Genomic DNA, 26,492 nt, shown 5'->3' with positions numbered 1-26,492 from the left:
GGGCACTGCCATAACGGTGACGGTAACGGTAACGGTGACGGTGACGGTAACGGTAACGGTCGCCGCGCGTGCACAGCGCGGGGTGGGGTGTGTGTGGGGGGGCAGGGGGCGGGGCTTCCCCTCAGCCCCCGCCCGGCCTCCCCTCAGCTGACCCCCGCCCGGAATCTTCCCCTGCCGCTCGGAGACACGGCCCGGCCAATCAGCGCGGCAGAAGCGGCAAGCGCGGCCAGGGGCCCAGCCAATCCGAGCGCGGCTCTCCCTTCCGGACCCCGCCTCCTTCCCCGCCCCTCCCTCTCCCCCGCGCGTCGCCGCCGCTCCATCCCGGCTCCGTCACGGCGCTGGGCGGGCCCTCCGCGGCGCGGCGAGCCAATGGGGGCGCTCCTTCAGCTGCGGCGCCCAATGGGGGCGCGGCGGCCGCGCGGCCCCTAGCGCACGGCAGCCGAGCGGGGCCAAACCCAGCGGCGGCCGCGGCCTCCTTCGCTGCGCGTCCCCCACCCGCCCGGCGCGGAGTTGGCGGCGGCGGCGGCGGCCCCGGGCTTCGTCCCCGCGCCCCCCCCCCCGGGCCCGCGCGGGCCCCGCTCCGCCCCTCCCTCCCCTCCCCTCGCCCTCCGCCCGCCGCCCCCGGGCGCCTCCTCCTCCGCCCGCCGGGCCCGGGCCGCTCCGGGGGAGGACGGGGAGCAGCAGCGCCGCCGCCGCCGCTGCCGCCGCCGCCGCGGCCGGGCCCGTCCCCCTGCGCCTCCCCCGAGCACCATAGGCGGCTCCGGCAGCAAGATGTCCAACCGCGTGCTCTGCCGGGAGGCCAGCCACGCCGGCAGCTGGTACACAGCCTCAGGTAACGGGGACGGGGGGGGTTGGGGTGCCGGGGCAGGGGCAGGGCTGTGGAGCTGAGCGCTGCCGGGGCCCGAAGGGACGCCTCGGGGTGAGGAGTCGCTACCCGGCTGCAGGAGTCGCAGCGATGAACGAGGTGCGGAGGAAAATAAAACAACGGGAAATAAATGGTAAAGGCCAGCAAAGGAACCCCCGGGGAGTGCTCGTCCTGCCGCGGGGGGATGCGGGCCGCGAGGTGAGCGGCTGGGGAGCCGGGGGAGGCTCTGCAGGCTCTGAGACAACAATGGAGGGGGCCTGCGGGGCCTGGCGGGGGGAGCGGAGCTGCGCTGCTCCCCGCACAGCCGGCGCCGGGGCCGCGTCGCTACAGGGCTTGCAGCCGTCCAGAAAGGTAGGCAGTGCTCCTTAGAGCAAGCAGACAAAGCCGTGTCAAAGGTGTGTTTAAACGTATGCAAGGGTGTATCAAAACGTGAAGGCTTTGTGGTAGAACTTCCAAGCTCCTTTGTGCTGTTTGTATCTTCGTTTATTCATATGGCAGGAAAATGCCTTGCACAGTGGAACAGCTGAATGATCTTACATACACTTTTGTATTTTTTCTGCTACTGGACTTCATACCAAGATACTGCAAATGAAACAAGATCTTTAGTTTCTTCATAATTCATTTACAAAGCATAGGCACTGTGCTTTCTTCTTTTTTTTTTTTTTTTCTTTTTTTTTTCTCCCCCATACCAATTCAGTGCACAGCTCTGTGAGGCTGCCCCATGGTAGAGTGTGCGTGACCTGTTTGGCCAGTACGACCTGTCTGTGATGGGGCAGCCAGAAGCACGTTGCTCTGGTTGCTTTTGGGCTGCCTTCTGGTTACTGCTCGTCAAGGAGGTGTGAGGTGGCTGCCCAGGCACCTCCAATGCAGGAAAACAGGAAAAAAAAAAAAACAAAACACGATATTAAACTGAATCATGTTGTAACAAGTTCTGGTGACTGTACTTGTAACAAGGTAAATGGTAACTGTAGGGTGTGTGTGGTTGGGGTGGGTGGTTAACGTTGCATAGGCTGGAGCTTTGGGAGGTGTTATTTTCCTGTGTAGGGCTTTCCTTAAACAAGAAAACAGCTCTACAGGAAGAGACATCATAAAGCTATCACGTGCCATCTACACAGGGTATGTGAGAGCAGGAGCCCTCCCCGCTCAGCGAGGAGACTGCCCGGTGTGTGCTGCTGGTGGACTCGTTTTTCAGTGCCATTTAGGGAGGGTCCATAAAAACTGAAGAGGGAACAAATGAGGACCAAGAGGGTATGTGTTCACCATAGACGTGATGTAGCATCCTGTGTTTTAGCCCAACATGGGCTTGTTTCCTCAACTCTGCTGCCTGGGGAAAGTCTGCATTCTGCCATGTGGTTTCAACCTACGTAGCTCCAGGGATGCAGCTGAGGCGGGGATTCGAGTTGGAGCTGTAATAGTTCTTGGGTGCATTCCTGTGATTCTCCAGGGACTATCTTGTCAAGTCTTCCTACCTACTCTCTTTGTGCTTACCATCTAGGCCCAGAAGTGATTTATGGGTTTTATATATAAACCAGTTAGCATTTAAGCTTCCCATTTGCAGCAAACTGTTCTATTTCTATAGAGCTGAGCTTGCTTACACAGGGCAAGCAGATGCTCTGGAAACCCTCATCCTGCTGCATAGCTAAGATGACTGTATTAGTGTTCTCTGCCTGCCCAGAAGGGCAATGAGAAATGTGATTCCTGAAGCACGTGTTCAAAATCATTACATTTGAAAGCATTTTGAAGAGGCTGTGTGAGGATGACCTCAGTTACATGGCAGCTCATCCGGAGGTGCCTGGTACCTGAGGGTGGAACTTCAAGCATCACCATGGACGTTTTGTTGGAGTCCTGGAGTGTTTTTTTTCTTGTTGTTTCCTTGTAGAAGGGTTTACAAGAAATACCGTCCCTTGTCTTTAGAGACTGATCGTTTTTGTGGGGCAGCAATTGCTTCTGCTGAAAGGAGGCTCTCGTTCCCCTTTCTATTTTCTCCAGCTATGGGATAGGCACTGCCGAGCTGTTCTGCACTGGAAAACATAAAGATGCGCTGTGCTCTAGTGAGAATACATCACCTAATTACATGATGCTAATAAACTTCTCGGAGCCAGTGAGACTGGCTGCGTAATTATGCACACCCAGGCACATCTGCATGTTAGCATGTCATGACTTACTGCAAGTAAACAACTTTTGTTACATGAGGGAAAGTGATGGCCCAGGTAGAAAGCACTCCCAACTTGTGTTCGTTGCTGGAGTTGCTTTGCAGTGGTGGTATCACTTGGCTTCCTGCGTGTTCTTCATCCAGAAAGCCTTGTAAAGGAGAACTTGCTTTGGAAGGTTCTGCAGTTGAGGATGTTGGCAGTCTTGGCTGAATTTTTCAGACCTTCTCTTGTAGAAAGAATTCTTGGTGTGGGCAAGTGCGTGTTGATGCCACAGCAGTCTGTGTAGCGTGTCAGTGAGCTTCAGATGTGGCCCTGCGGAGGTCAGCTCGGTCAGACAGGTAGAGGTGCTGCTCCTCCTCCTCCTCCGCAGCAGCAGCGGTGAGAATGGGAAGCTCTACAGGTAAGCTTACAGACTGAAATAGTGATATGACTGTTGCCGATAGTAGGCTACTGGTCTAAATAACCTATTTTCTCACTTGCAGGCTTTGAGCCATGTGTCTGCTTTTAAAAAAAAAGGTTTAAAATGGTATGTGGCAGGCCACTGCTTCTCTGGCACAGCAACCTGGTGTATGGCAGCTGCTGAAAACACTTGCAGAAATGAGAGAGAGGCATACTCTGGAAATGATCAACCTGTTGCACTGATCTCACGTAGACTTTTTTCTGAAAATATCATCGCTCTGTGGTGAAAAATATTACACTGATTTATTTTTGGAAGAGAATCCTGCTGGGGTAATTCAACCACCTATCATCCAGACCTCTTGAGAAATTGATTTTGACCAGCAGGGGGAAGGAGAAGATTAAGGACAACACGAAACAAAAATGGTATAATTTCCCATGGCTTCAAATTCGGGACAGATGCATTCCTAGATACAAAAGGAGCAGCTAAAGTGTAACAGGCATGGCATGCTGTCCTGAATATGGGCTATTTGCAGGATGGTGTGGATGCTCTCTCTCAACTTACTCCTTCCTGCGAGTAGGTGCTGTAAGCATTGAGCCAGTTCTGTGTGGAACCGATCCACGCATTGAAGAAACAACAACAAATATTAGCGTGTGTGTATCCACCTAGCTTTTCTCCTTACTCCGTGCACAGCATGCCATTACAAGTGAGGTATCACAGTTAGGGCACTTAACGTGCTCGGTTAAGTGCTCAAGGCAGCTGGCTTGCCTTGCCTGCCTCCTGGAGGCGCTGACCAAGTGCTGTAGCGCTGCTTAATGGTGTTTGGGAAGCCCTGTCTCAGCCTTTCCCCTGTCAGTGGCGTGCTGATACAAACAAACACCAAGGGTTTTAGCAAGCATTTGCAAATCACACAAGCAAAATCCAACTGTGTGTGTGAATAGCAATACTGCACGAGCTGAAATTGGTCCTGGAAAACGAGTTTGTCATTGCGTTAGGTATGGTTTATTTCTCCGATCTCCGTGACTAAGCCTTAGCGGTCAGAGGTGTGCTTTCTGGTAGCCTTTGACCTCAGAGAAAGTCAATTTCCATATGCTTATCAATGCAAACGTCAGTTGTCAGAGTAATTGCTGTACTGGCTTGAAAGGCCATTGCATTTACTGTCTTCCAGAGTGTTTGGTGTGATGAGCCAAGCCAATGTTCTGCCTCCACACAGATCATGTTTGAAGAGAGGTTAAACCTCACGGTAGTCATTACTGCTGCCTTGGCATATGTGCCCCAGAGGAAGCTGAATGCACAATATACAGTAGGTATATAACACCTTCTGCTCTGGTACAGTCGCTGTCCTCTCACCAGGCTTGCTGCCCACAATTTCAGGGGGAATGCTGCTGCTGGGATGTCTTCTGCTGACCCTCAGAGTTGCGGCATCCTACCTCAGCTCAGCACAGAGGCGCTCCTTGGTAGCGTGTTGGGTCTGAGTCTACACAGATGTAGGAAGGGCGTTGAGGAAGATGGACACTATTTCATGCAAGTTTTTTGGAAGTCCTTACCTCTGGTGTGCCAGGAGCCCTGGCACATTCCCACAAATTGGAATAACTCATCAAGGCTCATTCATAAACGTAATGTAGGAGTAATTCATCACCGTGGTGTTTGTGAATGGTCTCGAAAGATTGGATCCAGAAAAATAAATACAAAATACACGTGAGGGTCACTGAAATGAGAGGGAGCAGTGACCTGTTGTGAGAACTAGTGAAAGGAGCTTTGTGCAGGAGCAAGGCTGTTAATTCACTGATAACAAAATTGTAATGTTGTGATATTAGCTGGAGCGTTTCAAATGCAGCCAAGCACAAGTGTTCTTACCTTGCAACAACTAACTGCACTGTCTTGCAAATATATAAATTATTTGCTTTGCAAGGTTAATAAGCATTACGGCTCCATATAGGCTCCACTTGTCCTTCTGTTTTTTTATTTATTTATTTTTTTTAGAAATCCTGTGGAAAGTGCGTCATTGCTTTATCTTTCACAAATTGATCAAGAAACACAACGTTAATATGCAGACTGTATTATTCAACATTGTATACTGCAAAAGTATACCAAAATAATTTAAAATACAATTTCCGGGCTATTGTTTCTGGATGAGTCACTTAAATACACTTGGAAGCAAGACACTGCAAGTAAAGAATGTGGATTCAATTTTTGCAGTACAGCTGAAAGTGAAAAAGAGCTTCACGTTTGGCGTGCTCCCAATGGTGTTAAACTAGGCCTGCAAGTATCACCTAGCGACTGCTTTGACAAATTCAGATTACATTTAGCACCTAAGCATTTTCTCATTAGAGCCCAAATTGCTTTGATGGAGCTACAAAGCAGAAGGGCATTGGTTTGGATCTCAGAATGGCCTAACTGGGAAGGAAGGAAGGTATTTCATAAAGCTGTGGAGGTGCGTGTAGGCCGATGCTCATAGCGGATGGGAGGTAGTGTTTGACTTTATTTCCCAATAGCTTTCAGCAAAGGCAATTGAAGAGCTGGTGGAATACAGGAAAACTGGGACAGGCTAGTGGGAACTGCCACCAAAGCAGGTTTCAATGCTTTGTTACAGCTTCAGCTTGATTTTCCCTCATTCAAGCATTACCTGCTGTTTTATGTTCTTCTTGCAGTGTGTATAATAGGAGTTTGTGTAGCCTGAGTATAATCTTCGCTTGTATCTTAATGTTTTCTTTTTCAGTTCTGTAGTTTGCGTAAGTAAGCTTCTGCTTTGCTTTTAGCCTGATAGCACTGTTTCATCAGCATTCAGTATTGGAAGAGCCTATATGGTAGCAGCAGAAAATGTGCTCATCAACAGGAATCTTTGAAAATCATTTTCTATTCCTGACAAATCCTAGTCTTTGTACATACAAAGCTTGCTCTTTATTCAAGGATTTGGCCTTTGTTGCAGTTTAGAAACTGCAACAGTTTTTTTTTTTTTTTAAAAAAGTGCTTTTTTTTCAAGTAGGGCCTGTGTTCTCTAAAACTACCATTGTATTTTCTTCAGTTTTAACTATGATGATAAACTTGTTAGCCTTCTGTCATGTTTCAGATTGCAGTTTGCCTGCCAAGTCAATCAAATGTTATGTATTCTTCTTCAAAGTTGAGGAGCCAGCAGTTACCTTAATTCCAGCGATGAAAGTAATGTGTGCTCGCCCCGCAAGGTTTTGCTACTACTTACCTTGCTTTTTCTAACACCCCACAATTCCAAAGACTTAACAAGTATATCTGCTGTGATATTTATTATAAATACTTCTAAGCTGTAGACTTCCTCATCTATGGGTAAAGGTAAAGCAAAGATATAAGGACTAAGGTGCAGAAAAAACTGTTGGTTCCTGTACAGTAGCAGATAATTAGATGAGGAACAGCTGGAAGTGTGTAAGCTGGGGACAGGCTCTGCGTTTTCGTTATTCGCCATTTTCTGAAAACAAAACACAGAACACTTTAAAAAAAAAAAAAGTCATTACTATTGTTGTGTTCACCACTGCTTGCCTTGCTGCAAGTGCTGTGTACGTGCAACTGAGAGACTCTGAGCAGGTTTCCCAGGTGCTGCTCAGAATTTTGGTTGAGCTTTATGCTCGTCCGACAAAAGCAGCGTTCACTGAGAACGATGGTTCAGAGCAAGCACCGCATCTGGCCCAGCAGCCTGGACAGGTTTTGCATTGCTCTGGCCACAGCAGCCACCGTTACCGAGCTTCCAGCGTACTGCATTGCCACGTGGCACAGGAGCGCTTCAGTCTCATCCCACAAGGTGAGCTTGGCTGTGGGGAAGATGTGCTAGGTTGGCTTAGCCACAAAGCCTGTACTCTGACAGCTGTAAATTGAGGTGATGAACCGAACTGCCTGACTGCCAGGTGTCTCTGATTCATCGGATAACATTGGCGTGTATTTAACATGGAAGGATTCCTTCTTGCTTACTGTAGTGGATGATGCTGATTGTAAAAACAACGTCTTTTTGCCAGGAGATTTGTACAGAATCTGTCTGTAGCTGTCTCCATAAATCTGTCTGGTGAAAACTTGGTCTGTACTTGCAATAATTCTTGATTTGGCATAACTTCTGCTAGCTTCCTAAACAAAACAGGATGTGAAATATCCGCAGATAACTCAGCATTCTATAGTTTACAAGCCTGTATTTATAGCTGATGTCATAAGATTGAAATCAGGTCACAATATTATGTTTCAGTGAAGCTTGTGTTTTGTTGCCTCATCTATTGTACATCAATGGAACATCTTCTATTACTGCATTAATGCTGAAGCTGTAGCATAAATGCCAGTGCCTAAAAGTTGACTGAGCATGGAAGTTGCATCCATTTAAAGCTTTCTGTCCTACTAGCCTTTAAAACAAACAAACAAAAAAAAAAAGTGGTGCTCAGTCTGCTGGTTTCCTCAAGCTGGGCTTTCCACCTACTGCTGAAGAGGCAGGGACCTCTCCTGTGTCCCACCGCTGCCATAGCTTCAGTAGGCAGCACTATTCCCCCTCCCTGCTCCTCAGCTTAGGAGCTAACTACTTCACTTGTCTCAAGGACTATTTGTCAAGGCTTTATTCTAGTTCAACCTAAATCTGCACGTGAACAAAACTTAGTGCTCTTCTTGAAGAAGCTCTTCATCTCCTTTAATGTAATTCCATATGGCAGAGCATACCTACTGTGGTGATGTGGGTTTGTTTATATTGTATAAATTTAATTAAAGTATTTTGACTTATGCCTTAAGCACTGTCATGTTTGATAAATTAGAAGAAAAGCCTCTCCAAACACTTGAAGTTGATGCTACCAGTTGCTTTTTGTCCTTAGGTAACTTGGTAACAAGAAAATGCCAGTGTTAGGCTGTCCCTCATGAAGTATTTGCAAGAACAGGAAGCTGCAGGTAGGCTGGGGGGCTGGGAGCTCCTGGGTTGGGTTTAGCTAAAAAGTCACACAGATGTGTTGTACTCTATGTTCTGCCTCTGGGTTACTCTTTTGGAGAAAGTAATCAAATCTCTTATTTCTGCTAACTAAAAAATGAACTAATAAAAAAACACTGAACAAAAAAAGTGTATCTGCTCATATGGAAACTTGCATTAGGGATCTGAAAAGGCACCACAAAGTTGCAGTGAAGGGGAAGAAATCTGAAAGCAGATTTATCTGGTCTTTAAGGAAATCCTGACAGAAGTTTCATCCCTTGGGTTATACAGATCGGTTAGGTATTTTATTGCCTCTAGGAAAAAAATGTTAATTTGTCAGTCTGTCTGTGCTCACAGACTAAGCAAGCCTGGGCATCATGCTCTCCTACATGGCCTTATTCTGCTGTAGCATCACAAGCTTGGAACACTCATGTGCAATTTTAGAAAATTATAGAAATTCTGCACTCGGTCTTGAAACTATTCACAGAGTTACCTGATTCGTCCTAAAGATAAATCGCCTTAACAGCTTTCTTAATCAAAAATAGCTGCTCGAGAAGGAGCAGAGGAAGCCACGTACCCTGCCTGGCTCAGGGAGTGTCCTGGGGCGCTCTGGGGCTGTCCCAAAGGTTCTGGCAGTTCTGCTCTTGGGCTGCCACTGGGCCTCTTTCAGGGAGAAGGGGGAAGATGGGGCAGTTGAAGTTTATGGTTAATGGATATTTGGAAAAGTTGTCTCCCAAAGAGCTTTTTTCAGAAAGTACTAGTATGTATTTTGGGAGAATTAGAAAGTCATGCTTTTTGCAAAGTCATTAGTGTCTTCCCTGTTAGATGTATAACAACAGTGCTGACTGGAGTAGAGTACTGCATTGTTAGTCTCCTAGTAGCTTGGAAAGAAGATGGAAATACATCTATTTATTTTTCATTAGCTTCCCCAACAGCTTCCATTTTCTAAGTTGTCTCTGTCCTTATCTCCATTGCGTGTCTCTGCTGCTTGTAATTTCCCCAGGCAACAGGAGCAGTAGAACAAAATTGAATTTTTTTTTTTTTTTTTTTTTTGTATTTCCATTGTTTCACAAAGTTACTGCATCACAGCAGTGACAATGGCTACTCCATGCTGTTTTTTTTTTTTGACCTGTGTATTGGGTTTATATGGTAAAGTTTTGGTAGCAGAGGGCTGTAGGGGTGGCCTCTGTGAGAAGAGTCCAGCAGGTGCCCCCTGTTAGATAAGGGCCAGCTCCAAAAGGGACCTGCCGCTGGCCAGGGCCGAGCCAATAAACGATGTTCATCATTCTACATCAAACCCTCATTCTTTGCAACCACAAAGGAGGGTCCCACCCTTCCCCATGAAATGGGGAAAACTTGATAGGAAAAAAAAAATGGTGGCTTTGATTTCTTCCTCCCCTCCATCCCTCAGCTTCATCCCTGAGGAGTGACTGGCTGGCTCCTGCAGAAGCTGCCATCTCTGCTAAGTTCTGTGCAGCTATGGGCAGCTGTTTAGACAGCTGTCAACTGGAGATCTGGTCAGTTTGGAACATGGCTGCGAAATAGTTTCAGGAATTTAATTTGATTTTTTTTTTTCCTGGCAGTTGGTGGCCTAACACCTGCATGGGGAAGATGCATGTGGTGCACAGTGGAGGAAAAGCAGCTTACTGTGTCATAAATTACACACAAGCTCTGCTGACATCCAGTTCTGCCAAAAGCACAGAGTGAACTGAAAAAAGTGTATTTTTCTTCCCTCCTTGCTAATAATAGCCTGTAACAATAGTAGGTTAATGATTTTTTACTTGGAGATTTTTGTATTCTTCATATTAAAGAAAGTTGTGCTGTACTTACCAGACTTGCTTCTTCAGAAGTAGTTTATGTCAAAGCTTTCTTTGTAATGAAAAATACTAAAAATGTGCCTTGTAATGTATTTCTAGAAGGCCTTTTTATTCTCTGTTCCATTAGCTGACAAATGATACTGCCGTTTGTTGAGGGACAGAATTTAGGAAACGAAATGTTGAATGCTGGGTTGACTGATTACCCAAGCTAATGTTGCCAGGAATATAGGTACTTGTAGTATATGTTGAGTGATCAGAAGTGGTTAGGGAATTAGTATTAGCATGGTGTTTCCTCACTTTAACTTCTGCTGTGCATTTACAGTTTTCCAGGTGACAGTATGTAAGTATGCCATCTTTCCATATTGGCTTCTCTTGGCAAATGTTGTTTCGACTTTTTACTTCTGAATTTGGGGAATATGACTACCAGAAGAATAAATCATCTGTTAGCCTCCCTTTTGAGATCAGAAGGCAACCTTTCTAGATGTGCATCTATCCAGACAGCATGAAACAATGAGGGTTTGTTATGGATGTGCAATAAATGATCTTCAAGGCCTAGGAGGTTGAAGCTTTCCTAGTATGAACTTAAACATTATGTGCATGTTGGTTTTTACCCTTTTTTTTTGTTCATTTTTAAGGTTTAAATACGGGGTTTGAAGTTTAAGATGACTTTAAATCTGTTGGACTGTATTTGTTAATTTTGGAGGTATTTTAGTTTTTTTTTTTTTTTATGGCTTCAGTATTTCCTTGTGTCTTCACAGGACCCCAGCTGAATGCACAACTAGAAGGCTGGCTTTCTCAAGTACAGTCCACAAAGAGACCTGCTAGAGCCATTATTGCACCGTAAGTTTGAACTTTATTTTTGGTGTATATGTATGAGTTGAGTTGTTAAACAGTTGCTTATTCAGAGTGTTGGTTGAGAATGGGTGAAGACTTGCCTGTAACTGGAAAGAATGTTGTGTGGTTCCTAAATATTTCAAATTTGCAGTGGAAGTGGCATAAATCTATGCACGTTTTGGTATATGATTAACTTCCTCTTACAGGTGCTTGGAAGACATACTATTTCCCTAGTGACCCACTAAGACAGGTGGAATGGCAGCCTTAGATGACAGCTCTTTCAATGCACTTGTAGTACAGAACTGCTATGCGTGTTAAAAAACAAAAAAAAACAACAAAAAGAAGACAACTTTGCAAAGCTTATCAGCTGTAGTGAAACATTTTTCAGCAATCCAAAATGGCTTGCTTTTGTGTTGGAGTTTTTTTTTAAGTTTTTGTTTATTTTGGTCCACAGGAGAAACAAGGCCAGTCTGAATTATTTAGATGTCATTAAATTTAATTCTAGTAGTAGAGATGTATAGGAAAAGTACGTTGGTTATTCCAGTTCATTATGAGTAGGAAGGAAATGCTGGAAAAAGTACCTTAATTAACTTCCTGTTTTTCCTGTTGTAACACAGTGTTAACATAATGGCAGAACTATTCCATACTAGTATTAAATCTGTGGAAGGCATTGTCCCAAGTCTGCCTTAGTCTGTCATAGGAATATCTGTAAAGAGCCCTTTCAGCTGTGGGTTAGGTAACTTGGGTTCTTTTTCCAGAACTGCTGGATGTCTTTCTATGGTCTTGCCACAGTGCTTCATTCACCCATGCCTTTCTTGTGAAGTGGGATAGAGCTAATAATGTTTTGTGAAAGACTTAAAAATTTTGCAACAGAGGGAGCCTTTCAGAAGACTCTGTTGGCATTGTCAAATAATTTACCTCGCTGATTCACTTGATCTCAGTTGCTGGTTTTGTACCTAGTGTGTACAATAGTACTGTTCTGGAGTAAAATCCAGGAGTAATTTTGAGGATGATTTGCTCCAGGTATCATCCGTGTATGTGAATGTGCACATACATACAAATACAAAATCCTCCGGCAATGCCAATGGGGAGTGTGCATCTTCAAACATCCTGCATGTTCCAGGACTTGTGGTACACATCACTTTCAGTGTCATTCTCTAAAAACATTGTTTGGAAAGCTCAAGTTGAGCTGTTGCAAGGTGCTGCTGAGCGATAATTAGCTGTTTTCTACCACCTGGCCTGGGACCTTGGACAGTGGATGTTCTCTGGAATTAATGCTTTTAGCAGCTCAGCTGGATTTTTTTTTTTCTTCCTGTTTTTAACAGCCTTAAGAAATATCTTAAGTTTTGGATGTTGAGTTCGAAACAAGTAGTCAGAATAATTACAGTTGTTTCTGGAGCAGAGTTGTAACATGAGGCAAAATCTGTAGGTGAGAATGATAGGAGATAAGAGCATGTCCTGTTCTCTGCTGTAGAAGCTGCAGTGCTGCATTCCACTCCTTCCCATGTGCCTGTTTATTCTGTTGCTGAGGTGCTCTTCGTTGACAAAACCGTTTCTGTACTCCATTTGCCTGTTGTAACATGTAGTTTGTTTTTGCCAGACACTTCTGTCCTTATTCAGTCACCAGAGCGTGGTCAGGAGAGCTTTCTCCAACAGCTTGCTGTTACCATGTCTTATGGTTGTGCTTTTAGGGTTCCCATGAGTTTCTGGTAGTATGCGGTTGGATAGTCTGCCTGCTAGTATCTTTTACAATTAAGGACAGGTACTTTGATCAGGAAGCTGACATACCAATCACTGCCAGTTATTTGACTAATATATCCCATGTAGAAGACTGTACCAGTGCTTTCCAGCTCTTCCATGAATTGCTTTTTCGATCATTCTTGTTATTTTTAGTTGTTTGGACATAAAGATACTAACATTTAACAATAGTTAAAACATCATATATGTTGTACAAAATGTTAATGCATTAAATACTGATTTGCAGCCATGCAGGATATACCTATTGTGGATCTTGTGCAGCCCATGCTTACAAACAAGTGGATCCTAATATTACGTAAGTATTGAATTTTTTTCTTTAGAAAGCTTGAGATGATTCTTAATGCAATTCTTCTTGTTCTTTGTTTTTATACCTTGAAGTACTGATTTTTTTATTCTTTTTAGTCTTTTATACATCTATTACTCCTTTTCCACCTTGTAAATGCTCAGTTTGATTGGATCTTACAAAAGAAAAAAATTTGCAGTATTTTTGAAGAAGAAAATGTAAAGCGATATTTTCAAAAATTCTTCAGAATTGTTGACAACTACTTTGGAAGGGAGGGGCCAAAGGTGTTCTTCTAGCAAATAACACACAATTTACTTTGCTCCAATGCTTTTATAAAAGCCTGAGCCTTGTTTATTTAACTGGTTGCAGGGTGTCTTTGTTTCTCTTTTGTGGTTTGTTTGTTTGTTTTTTGTGGGAGGTTTGTTTGTTTTTAAGTATAACAATATTTGATCACAATTCTGCATTGGTTTTTCAGTGCAGGATTATGGGCTGAATGCTACCAGGATTCTCTTCTGCTGTGGAGAAAAAGTGACCATTGTGTGTATATAATATTTGAAGTCAGTGAAAGTTATTTGTTGTAATAATTTTAAATGGACTTCTGTTACTAATAGCACCACAGTTTAAAAATCTCCAAATTAAAACAAAACAAAACCCCTCTGTAGTCTGTGCCTGCCTCTGAAAATACCAAGTCATTTATTCTAGAAAGAATTAAAATTCTTACATATTTGGACTGCAACATTTCTTTAAAAACGTCTCCAGTATTTACTTGGAGCGTGTGTTTGGCAGTGCTATCATAAAAGCTGTGTTTATCAGTTGTTTATGAGAAAACGTAGTACTCCCCAAAGACAGTGTTTTGTATACATTCTAAGCTATTGTAAACGAAGTGAAGATAACTTACACTGTGACAGAGAACTGGTTTCTCTAAAGCTTTCAGACCGAGTTGCATTCCCCAGGTTCAGTGACACAGTGAGTTGACTGAACTTTCTGGATCGTTTGCTGGTTTACTGCTTTGAATGTTTAGAATTTGGCAGAGTATAATTAATCTTTCAGCCAAAGTTTTGAACACTTGAATTTTTTGTTTGTGTGAGCACTGTCAACAGCTTTAGTATTTTAATATTGATTGCTATAACATTCCACATGCAAGGGGAAAAAAAATATCTTTCCATGCATCCCATTGCTTTAGCTGAGTGCAGAAATATCATCTTAGGATCTTGATTTGGAATAAGTTCAATTTCCTATAGATCTTCTCAAGTCTTGTGGCAGGAGAACGCTAACATCTAATCAAGAGCCTTGAACTGATGACTTGATGAAATGAGACGATGATGATGATGGGTGAAAGCTTCCAGTATCAGCTAATGCTATGAAAGTGTGGGTCCAAATCCCTGTCGTTAAGGCAACAGCTGGGTAAATACAGCCTTTGGGAATAGCCTTACTTCAAGTTTTACCAAATTCCAATTTAAGCCAATCAAATAAGTGAAAGGCTCTATAAAGATGCTAAATCGATAATCCTCAGTTTGGGGGTACATGCCTGTAGTTGTTGACAGTGATGTGTAACTGCAGGTTGAGATGGTCCATGACAAGAAACCAAAAATCTATTGTAAGGGGCTACAATTCAGCCTGCAAATGAGTCTTCTCAATGGCTAATGGATTAGTGCCCTCTGATATGTAACCTGTGTAAGAGGCTTAAGGCTACATGACACATTATTGAACTGATTGAATCATTTCTCAGATACTGAGCAAGGCTGGGTCATTGATTGATCCGTGGTCTCATGCACAGTAGAGACAAACTCTACCATTAACCACCGGGTAACTGCTGAAAGTATCACTTTGTACGTCAGCGTTTTTCTGAAATTTGTTGCTCTGAACCAGGTCTCTGTGCAATTGCTGTTGTCTAAATTCTGGGCTTTTTTGTTAATCGTTGTAGCCGAAAAATTTTCATTCTTGGGCCTTCCCATCACGTGCCCCTTTCCCGATGTGCACTTTCCAGTGTGGACATTTATAGAACACCTCTGTATGATCTCCGAATTGACCAAAAGAGTAAGTGCCTAATAAAGCTTACGTGTTGTAGACTGCTGAGGCTTTAGTACTAACCGTGGCAGTGCAGTGCTGAGGACCCTCGCATTGTTGGGCACGTCATGGCTTTTTTGTGGCATACAAATGTAAAACTTTTTACTCCAATGAAAGCTAACTTCTGGAAGATCCTGGTGGTTGCAGGCATCGCTATATTAAAATCTGAATGTGTCTTTTGCTCCTGCATGTAAAGAACTCTCAGTCTCTGCTTATCTTTCCCGTTACGAGTGTGCGCCTGATGGCAAATGATCTTTAAAAGGGATCTCAATTAAAAAGTGTTACATTTGAGTAATAGCCCCCTACACGCCTCTTCAACCGTTCTGTACAGTATTCTGTCTGCAAAGAAGATAGCACTTGAGTTGGTTCGAGTTTATTTCTAATGATGGAACAACAAGCTAGCTGTGCTTGGATGCACTATTGCACGTGACTCTTTCAAAGTAGTGAAGTACTTAGAGAACTAAAACCTTTAGTCCATGAAACACCAATCTTTCAGACTAAGCTTAAAACTGCAGTGAAGATGATCTTGATGTTTTAATATTCATGTATTTCAAGGCATACTTAAATAATACACTAGCGTTTTCAGAAGAGCTAATTAGCCAAATTTGTGTTGCTATTTCGTTATGGCTGTGACGAATCAAGCTAGTTCAGGCTTTCTGCACAGTGCCTGCAGACATTACCGTAGGTAACAAATGTTTCAGTTTTTGTAGAACTTCTTCATGGAATGGAGAACAAAGCAGAGCCCTACATCAAACTGTTCAGGAAGCGGACTGTTCTCCAATGCAGAGATCACTCTGTTTGCATTTCACCAAGTGTACTTCAGAGGAGGAAAGATAACCTATAGGTGTGGATTACTTAGTCAGTTTTTGCTGTCTCTAGACCTCATAGTTCAGTTAATGGTAAATTCGATTAAAGAGCAGTATGTCCAGCAATGACTCAGCTAATCAACTCTTTTTGAAACATTATGATGTAGTTTGGGAAAATAAGAATTCAATGATTAGACCCATGCATGCATATCTTCAAATGTTTTATTCTGCTGGTTAGATTTTGTATCATAACTGAAAATCTTTCTGTATACTAACTAGGCCACTGATTTAACACACTTATTTGTGAATTGAGTAAGCTATGTTTGTGTCTCTGACTTTAATGTAATTTTAATCCAAAACTGATTTAAAAAAAAAACAAGTGGTTTATGTTGACAACTCTTGGAGGCAGGTAACTTGATTTAATGGACTTGGTTTTTATAATGATGCACTGTATTTTGCTTTCATGTTTGGGGGTAAAAATAACTATTTTGATTCATTTCAGTTTATGGAGAATTGTGGAAGACTGGAATGTTTGAGCGTATGTCTCTACAGACAGATGAAGATGAACACAGTATTGAAATGCATTTGCCTTATACTGCTAAAGCCATGGAAAGGTACTAGGGCTAATTACTACTTGTCCAAGAGTGAGCACTAGGCGCATTAAACTGCAGTTGAAACATTGAAGGTACAGTAGGAAGAACTAATACCCTTTATAGGGATTTTCTTACTGCAGTCCCTCATCTCCCAGTAAAAAAATTGGGGAGGAAGGCTCGGAGATGAAGATTTGTTGCAGTAATAGAAACTGTGAGTGGAACAAACTCCTGAATAATGAAATTGGAACACCCGTTATTAAAGAGTTTATACATTTATATTGATTTAATAGAGTTAGTATTTGACTTTCTTACAGGACTTTTCCTGAATAGCTGATTTTTTTTGCCTTTTTGCAAGGCATTTCTGAAATTTTTAAATGCTTATGGGTGTTCCCTGTGCAAGTTTAAATTTGTTTGGATCATTGACATCAGGGGTCTGTCTACAACTGCTATTTCAGATGAGGACTTCAGGAAAAAAAATATGATTATTAAAAGTAGTGTTTTTTTTTGTCAATCTTTTCATTTCCTGTCTTATTTTACTTTTCCTCTATGGCATTTTAAATTTCTGCTGGAGTATCAATATATATCTGGCTGCCATCTTGAGCATTTCCATAGCTCTTTGAAAAGTACCCAACATTTGTTCAGTGCTTACAGAGAGAATTTCATTCCTTACTAATTAGTTCCACTGCGTCTTTTCTTTTTTTGTTGCCCTGGTGTTTTCACCTTGCAGCAAAAATAGATGCTGTTTTGGGGAGGGAGTTGTTTTGTGAAATTGAAGTAGTTTGAGGCTTTAAAACAACTTCATAGTCTGATTTTATCAAATTAACTCTATTTTTAGTTCAGTAGTGTCCTTGTAAGTCATTCTGCCATTTGTTAACAAGCCCTAAAAAACCTTAAGATGCCAGTTAAATTACAACCTTTTTTTCTTTTGCTTGTAAGCCATAAGGATGAGTTTACTATTATTCCTGTGTTGGTCGGAGCACTGAGTGAGACAAAAGAGCAGGAATTTGGAAAACTCTTCAGTAAATACCTAGCTGATCCTAGTAACCTCTTTGTGGTTTCTTCTGACTTTTGCCATTGGGGTAAGTTTCGCATCTTTTCATTATAGTAGTACGATAAATATTTTGTATTTCTTTTTAAAGAATGTCTTTTGTAAAAAGTATTTTAATTCCTTGTAAATGTAGCTTTGAAACTTAAGCACCTTGATAAAGCTTAAAAAAAAAAAGTCTTTTTAGATTTGGAACAATAGATTAAATAATAATGTAACATCTTTTCAGTAGAGTGGAGGAAAGAAGTGGTGAAGGTGTATGGTTTATAAGCATCTCTTCACTGTTGGAATAAAATGTATCTGAAGTTTCTTGCTTTTTTTTTTTTTTTTTTTTTTAACCCTTAAGCATCTCAATGGAATTTGCAAAGCTAACTAGGTAAAAAGTCACTGGACATGGCAACATCCCCCTTTGCTGGAAATAAGTTTTGTATGTTTTATTGCTGGGTAAGATAGCAAATGGAGTATTTCTGCCAGTTCACCAGAGTTACCCCAGTTCATCTTGGTGGCAGAACTTCCAAAAGCCTTGACTTCTGTCCTTCTGCTTTAATGCTTTGTTTTCCTTATAAGTGTGACAATAACTGGAAAAGGAACTGCTTCAGAAACATATGTTTGATATTACACAACAGACCTTCTTCTCTTTTTTTCATGGTCATCTTTGGTCATCTTACGTAATTAAGTTCATATTTTACTCATCTTTGAACTGTGGAATAGCTGGAGCTATATAAGAATGACCTGTGCTCTGTTGTGGCTAACGAACCATCTAGAACTGTTAATTGAATTATCATGAACTTCTTCCTTTAACCTTTATTTACAGTGGGTATTCTTGTGCAAACACAAGTAGCTTGACTCCAGAGTTTTCTTTTGCCTAAAGAGGGATAGTTTAAAAAACAAATAAAATGCTGCTTTACTTGTTAATTTATAGAATTGGAGTCCAAGGCATTAACAGGCAATTAATAAGTGGTACTGCAGTGTCGTTTCTACATAGCAGGTTTTTCTTTACAAGTACAGCTGCCCTTCCCATGTAGTTTTTTTTTTACTCCAGTTCTGGGCTGCTACTTGGATGATTGCCCTAGAATTTCCTCAGTGGAGCTAAAAAGTATGAAATAAATGAGGATTACTACTTACAGATGTTATAGTTTCAATTACTTTGTAAGTACTAGGGAGTGTTTTAGCTACAATTTTTCCCTTTTTTATTTTATACATGATTTTTGTTTCAAGGTCAGAGGTTCCGTTACAGTTACTATGATGAATCCCAAGGAGAAATTTATAGATCCATTGAGCACCTAGATAAAATGGTAAGTTTTCAGATTTGGTGGAACTAACTAACAAATTTCTCCTGTACTTGACATTACTTTGAACACTTTAGAAATTTCTCTAATAAAGTATTGCAGATTAGTGATTTCCATGAAATGTATACTTTTCCTTTGCTTACCAGAGAAAGAACTTAGCTGTTGTTTTTAGCTAATATCTTCTGTTTTACTGAGTGTGCACAGTCTATTGTGGGTACAATCTAGTAAACGTCACTTGAGAATAAATGCATGTTCACCTACTTGAAATCCGCTAGTGTAACTGAATTTCTGTCCATACACCTTCTTATGTTTATGGGAAGCAATGAAAATTATTGAGTATTGTGGTAGTTCAGACTCGATAGCTGTCATAACTGCATATTGAAAGAGCGCTGTCATTATGTCAATGGTTTCAGCATCGCTCATTTTGAAGAGGGCAGTCTGTAGTGGATTGTGCTCGTTAGGAAAATGGAAGTCCCTGTTTCCTTGGGAGTAGTCTTACCCCCCCCCTTCTACTCTGTAGTAGGCGGTGGGGAAAAGTACTAGGCTGTACTTTGTTCCAGGTTTGGCAGAGGGCTGGAGGGAATGCTGAGTGCACAAAAGAGCATGATGCCAATTTTGTTGCATTTTCTTCACAATCAATCACAGGAGCCATTTTAAATGAAAAAACAGTTGTTAATTTTCAAAACTATATTTAAACTACGGAAGAGAAGCAATTCTCCTGGAAACAAATGGCTTTAAAATTCAACTAAAAATATCAGATAATTTCTGTAACTTTTGTGAATCTCTTGGAAGAGACAGCTGTTGTTATTTAGGGCATGTTTTTTATCTCCTCCTCTTCGTGCCCCCCTCTCCCCTCCACTTGTCTTGAAGGAGTAAAATAATAAGTCTGTTGGAAAAATCTCTGGATTTTTTTTGCTTTCTGTATCCATATTAAGATCTTTGGTTTTTACCACTCATTGCTGGAATGGAAATAGAATAAAATTTGCCTTTGTTCTACTTCCGCCAATTCTAATAATTCCCGTTCTCAGTTGAGAGGTTTCTCTCTGTTATGAGGACGAGTGTTTTTGTGGAGTCCCAGAATTTGCAGCTCTGTTTGTTTTGTAGGAGAGCAGATTAAGGTGCATTAGCAAACATTGGTTTTCTCTTGCTAATTTCTGCACTGAAAGCTTGTAAGAGGACTGGACTTTGGCATTTAATTACTCTTGGTGAATACATTGCTTTGTGCTAAATCTTACCTTTTGTAGTTACTCAGCCAACAGGAAATGACACTTTTTGTAACACTGCTGAAAATGATGCATAGTGTATGTGGTTTACTAACTCTAAAAGTACTTTTTTTTTTTCAGTCTCAAGTTTAATTTGAAAACTAAACATGCTGCATGGCAATACGCTGTTTTTTCCCCTGTGGTCTAATACCATGCATATGTGGATATATGATTCCACATCCAAACTCTGTGCAGAGCAGGTTAGGCTTGTGAGTTTTGGAAATTTCTTTCTAGCAGTATTATGTGATCATTGGGACATCGGGCACAATGCCACGAAGATCTCCCTGTAATGCTCTGCCAGAGGAGTTCATTCAATTTTATGCGTTTTGCTCAGCTACCTCCTCTTTCCTTAGATGAATGTTAAATTTTTCTGATGTGATTTGGCGTGCTAAAGAGACTCATTGTTATAACCACCAGGCTTCTCCAAAGAGAAAGTAATGTAAATCCCCTTATTAGGGGACAACAGTCTCTTACTTACTTAGACCAGACCTTAAGTGTGTGTGAGATTTTCCTAGCTAGTGCATAAGCAACGCGAAATGTTCTGGGCACTGAAGATTTAGTAATCTATTACCACCGTGAGGAATTTCATTTACTTTATTTTATTTAGAGCCCTTAGACACAAGCATAAAATATGCGGAGTAGTAAATACTCCTGGGGAAGCATCAGCTTCTCTGTGGCAACTCCTACTGCGAGCACGCCGTTGCCCTGGAGGTGCCTCAGTGCACCCTGCAGCGTGACCACAGCCAGGGTACGCGTCCTCCTGATTAACGGGGGGGCCTTGGGGAGCAATCCTCAAATGGAGAGCTGCAATGAGGCAGCTGGTGCACAACACTCTTTGTAAATCACAGCCTGATACTGCCAACTTCTTACAGAAGAGCTGGGGAGTATTCCCTAATAGATCACTGAAGAGTAATTATGCGTTGATTATGGCTAGCCAGAAAATGTAGACTGTGTGCTTCAATCCGCTCTGCCAGGTTGCTCATTTTCTATCTAGTTGTGAAACCTTCCACCTCGATCAATTCAATGGGAGGTTTTTCGTTCCCTGAGTACTGAGAGGGGAAGGGACATGGGGGAGGATAATGCAAAGAGATGTGCAGAAGCATTGCGCAGCCTCGCTGGCTTTTGAGGTGGCTCCAACGAAATGCTGAACTCGGGAGGTTTCTGCAGTGCTGCTCCCGTGTGTTAGCACCTCCCACGGTGCTTCAGCCCAGGAGGAAATTTTAGCTTGGGCATAATCCAAGACGGTGAGTTTGTGCCTTCCGTTCTTTATTGTGTCCAGCCAGTGAGCTTCCTTTTGCTTTTTCATCTCCTGGTCCCAGTGATTCATACATGCAAGGAGAGTTGGACTATCTGGTGCTGAACCTAAGGTTGTTCCCAGTTCCATAGGTGTGCTACTGCTAGTTTTTTGGTATTTAAGTAGGAAGAAGCAGCTGAGGTATCTGGTTGTAAACTTGAACTGCTACCAACCTTTGACTGGTTTATGGGGTAAAATAAGCCTGCGGGGGGTGTCTCTAGAGTTTTTGTGAACTGGTAGATACTTGGTCCTGGAGGGATCATTTTGTAGACTGTAAGTGCTTTTAATGATATGACATGCAGTACGCTAGGGTATTGCAGATGCCATTTATAACGTCTGGGTAACTGAGCTGTGCTATTGCTGTGGGGTGCCATAATAACCATATGATAAGCTACAGAGCTGTGCGGTAGTTTGCATCTTTATTGTGTGATTTTTTTTGTCATGTATTTTAATACAGCTGGACGTGATTCAGAACAGTTACATTGAATGCTGGTAATTTCTGACTAGCTTCATACTTCTTTCCAGAATAAACAAAACACAACCGGACAGAAGTATTCCCTTCGTTCCATTCTCAAAATCATTTTTAAACTGAGAAACAACCTGGGGAGTCTTTGCTTCTTTGCCAGAATTCAAAAATTTTAAATATATGTTAGTTCAGTACAGCTGAATGCTGACAGGGTAATACCACTTTGCTATGGCTTTTCTTAAATCCGTGGTGCATGGAGTTCGGATGATATTTGCTGGGATGAACTGTGTTGTAGCTCTAAATGTTTTGCAGTGCTGATCTGTGCACTGAAATAAGCTTACAAGGCATTCTGACAAATCCATGTCCATTCACTTGAGGCAAATACTCAAATGCATATGCACGGTGTGTTCCGATGACTTATGGCTATAATATATGCCCCTCAATTGAGCAGCCATTCTTTGTTTAAAAAGTCACAGGAGTGTTTACTAATGGATAAAATATGTCCTTACGTGCTGTTCAGTATCTGACAAAGTGCCTTATGCATGTTTGCTCCCACTTGAGACTACAGATAAGATTTTGGGTCTGCTTTCTCTAGCTGTGTATTGCCATGTGCTGTTTACAAGTAAGTGAATGGTTCAAAGACGTGTTTCTTACACGTCTTACAAATGTGATGATGTCTGTGTAATCACTGCTGGTCAGAGAATAGCTACCTGTGTTTTTTGGCAATCGTTCAGGTTCTGTAGGTCTGGAGTGAGTAACAGCTGTAGTTACCAGCTGGGGGCCCAAACACCCTGTCCACGACCCTGGAAGAACTGAACTCTTGCCAGCAGTTGGTCAGCATAGCTCGGTTTTATTTCTTCGATAAAATCAATCTCTGTATGAAATCATCTGATGTCTGTTTTTATTTAAAGCTACACAGAGGTGGTGGTTATGGTTGCTGTTACCTACTCCTCCCTGACTCTCTGGGGAAGCTCTAGCTCCTCCGTGCTAAGCTGTGATCCAGCCTGAATAATTGGCGTCTCTGCCAGATCAGCCGACGCCCTTGCAGAGTATTTGAGAGGTTTCACTCCTGAGGTGGAGACTTCAGACAGACTGACTGCTTCAGGATTTCTCCTTTTCTCACCTACGCTTTCCTAAAGGCGGGGAAGGGGTTGGGACAATAAGAGAAAGAGAAGCCTTTGGAGAAATTCCCTCTGATCTTGCTTTCTAATATTAGACTTCCTATTGTTCCCATGCAAAGTGTATTTTTTATGGTCTCTGAGGAAAACCTCTGTTTCTTAACTACATGCAAGAGGCATAGCTGTCTGTTGTACAGAATTAGTAAGTGTCTGGGGCTCATTTACCTGGTGAAGGGGATTAATCATCTTCAGAGGGAGGAAAAACAGCAGAGAATGGAGGCTAATAAAGCTAAAATAGCAAAGCCATGATGAAACCCAGACAATAATTAAGTTAGGCCTGCTTTAAACTACTTTAATCGTATTTGCTTTGCTAGATGGGGATAGAGCAAGAATAGTCTGTATCTGCCAGTTGCAGGTTTCTTTTTGCCTTTTGAGAATGCAAATGTTTGTCTGCGTGGAAAGCTTTATTTGTATCAAAGTGTTGGCTTCGACAGTATAACTAACTGAGGGATCATGGGTCTCACTAAGATGGAAAAAAAAGCCCGTCTAGGTGTGACGGCCTCATGGAATGTGGGGGCATCGTCTCCTGGCTCGTAGGGTTCTGTTGTGCACCATTGTGGTTAGAGATGTTCTGCATCTGCTTTTTATGCTCTGAGCAGACGACCAGCCTGTGCACAGGTCAACTGCCTTGAATGCTTGATGTGCCCAGGGTACGTGTGTATTGATGGTTTGTCAAGGGCGTTTGGATATCTGTAAGTCTGAGGCAAGTGCTCTGTAATGATCCCTGTTAACAGGGAGAAGAGATGGAGGAAAGCTTCCTTCTGCTTTGCTCTTCTTGTAAACTTGTTATTGGAGTGCAAAACCTATGAAAGCAGGGCATCTGTGGAGGTGGGGGTCATCTAGTCTGCGGGAGGAGCTTTTTTAACATCAGCTTCATTGAGGTCTACAAGGATAGCTTCACAGATCCTTGGATCATTGACAGCTTTGGAAGAGCTCCTGCACTTTTTGCTTGTTAGGAGGTGGCAACAAGAAGACTACAAGCTAGACTCTCACATACTGAGATTCCCTTGATACCCTTGTTAGAACATAGAGGGTTTTTACTTCTCAAGTGCTCTATGTTGTCATAAGTAGGTGATGCATGAACACCTGCTTATGTGTGAAGTAATCACGGCTATCAATTCTTTTTCAGGGTATGAACATTATAGAGCAACTAGATCCTGTATCTTTTAGCAATTACTTGAAGAAATACCATAATACAATATGTGGAAGACATCCTATTGGCGTATTATTAAATGTAAGTAATTTTTGATCTGTTCCAAAGTACAACTTATGGCAAAATATTTGCATTTGTTTTAAATGTAATATTGCTGGAGTATTCCTTAGCCCTAAGGTGGCAAGCATTGAATTAATTTATTTTTCCCAAGTGTTCTCAGTTTGGTTTCTAATTTCCTCGTCTTGCACATAGGCAAACGCTCTTACAAGGGCAAAGGTTTTCAGTTGCCTGAGGGAGATGAGGTGCCGCGTTCGTTTTGAATTTCAGTGCAATAGTCATTCACTTTCTCTTGGCACTTAAAACAAAATCCATCTCCATGAAGTAGTACATACTGCTATGAACCAATACTTACAAACAGACTTGATGTATATACTTGTCCAGTATTGCTGTTAGCTAGCTATCATGAGTGCCTTGTGATGTCTGACAGTGTTTTTGAGTTTCTACAAATATGATGAGAAATTGCCTCTAAGTATGAGTGCAGTGCACTGTTAATCTGAACTAATTGACATAAATTTATGAGTGAAGTGGTACTTTTCTAGCTACCATATTTTGCTCTGGTGATGCAGTGCAGGCATAAACCTGGCTTAACTTAGTTGTTTAAATTGGGTCACAGTTGCTTTACTTATGGAGTGCTGCAGATTCATCATATTGCTTGAGTGAATCTCCACTATATTTTTAATGTCATTTAAGTCTAAAACAAGAGGCATGTTAACCTTTTTATGGGGGAAAACTTAATTCACTGGAAATGTATGAACATCATCAAGAGGAATCTTTTAAAGTGAGCCCTATAAAAGTTTATATGAGCAATACCAATATTGGGGATGCATGTACCAAAATTCAGTACTATGGCTTAACTCTACATAAATATCCAATTCTTAACCTCAAATAACGATTAGTTATGCAATTAATCTCAGCTAAACTGTTGGTTTCTTTCAGTTTTCACAGTTAATATACTTGATACGTTCTTTTTCCTTAACGGAAAAAATGCTGTCGAAGAAGTGTTAATGGTGGTGTTTTTTTCTGGTTATGCCTGTTTCTGTGTAAATTCCCCATAGATCCTCTGGAAACCATGCTTTTAGTTCTGTTTTGAACAATTGTTTGGTATTGCTTAATATAGCTGCATGGATATACCTAGTGTGGTGTGGGGAGCATCGGTGGATGAAACAGCACAGAAATGGTTTAGTTCCACAAGTTACTCAGAGGTTCTTGTTTTATTAAGGGAGTGTGAAGGAATTCCCAGGGGGGTAGTGGGAGGACTGAGATCTAGAAAATGTCATGAAATATTTCACTGATCCTTTTTTTTTTTTTTTTTTTTTTTTTAACTCTCCTCAGGCTATCAACGAGCTCCAGAAGAATGGAATGAATATGAGCTTTTCATTTTTGAATTATGCTCAGTCAAGCCAGTGTCGAAACTGGCAAGACAGCTCAGTGAGTTATGCAGCTGGAGCACTTATGGTCCACTGAACCTCTGAATGCTCAGGGATGGCACCTGCACACACTCTGTATACGGGGTCCCAGCCTAGCCCTTACAAAGATACAGTCCCTGGTCTTTGGGTATACTGAAACCTCAAACTAATAGAACTTTCTTCTTTTCTAGTAGGTGTAGTCCTTCCTTAGTTTCAACTCATTTAAAAATGCTTTCTTGTTTAGGACAATGGAAGGAAGGCTGGTATCAAAACATTGTGGGTTGTTCCTTTTTTTTTTTTTTTTTTTTTTTTAAAAAAAAAAAAAGGTAATGGCTCTGAAGGTATGGCGGCAGACAGTCCTTAAAAATGCAACATGTAAAGCATTTACCATATCCTAAATTTGCACTCTTTGCAGACCTGTGCACATGTACTCAGCTTTCAGAATAGTTTTGCAAGTTGTAAATGGAAAAAGGGGTGGAAGCTTTTTAATAAAAGAAAAAAGGAAAACAATGCATTTATAAATGATCCTGTATTAGAATATAATAAAACTCCAGTATAGTCAGTTACTACCCGTGATGTACAACAGATATCTTCTATTTTAGTTGCTAATAAAGGGCTACACAAACCAAAATAGTCTGATTTAAACTTATTGCTTTGTGTTCTGTATGTGGCTGCTTGTCATTAACATCCTTTATCCTCAGTTCTTAGGCTTGATAACTCAGCCATTCCGTAAAGTGCTTTAGAATGTATTTGATATTCAACATGTGGTACGACTACTTCATTTAAAGATTTCTTATCTTAAACCTGCACTATGAGTTCAGCTGTGCAAAAGGTTTTTAAAATTCTTTTGTATATTTTAATTTTGGTTT

At 41.8% G+C, this 26,492-nt stretch overlaps 1 protein-coding gene across 1 annotated transcript; it reads left to right on the top strand.

Moving 5' to 3' along the window:
- The first annotated feature begins 477 nt into the window (after positions 1–477).
- On the top strand, positions 478–26,254 carry MEMO1 (mediator of cell motility 1). The gene is made up of 9 exons (XM_084513512.1): positions 478–832; positions 10,888–10,969; positions 12,948–13,016; positions 14,929–15,041; positions 16,380–16,491; positions 17,407–17,549; positions 18,734–18,810; positions 24,134–24,238; positions 25,550–26,254. Exons 1-9 carry the CDS (start codon positions 772–774, stop codon positions 25,679–25,681), a joined length of 894 nt encoding a protein of 297 aa, XP_084369638.1. The 5' UTR covers positions 478–771; the 3' UTR covers positions 25,682–26,254.
- The last annotated feature ends 238 nt before the right edge of the window (positions 26,255–26,492 follow it).

This window comes from Aythya ferina (assembly GCF_964211825.1).
Source record: "Aythya ferina genome assembly, chromosome: 3".
NCBI classification, from domain to species: Eukaryota; Metazoa; Chordata; class Aves; order Anseriformes; family Anatidae; genus Aythya; species Aythya ferina.
The sequence above is the reverse complement of the archived record's forward strand: the minus strand, read 5'-3'. Positions and strand labels throughout refer to the sequence as shown.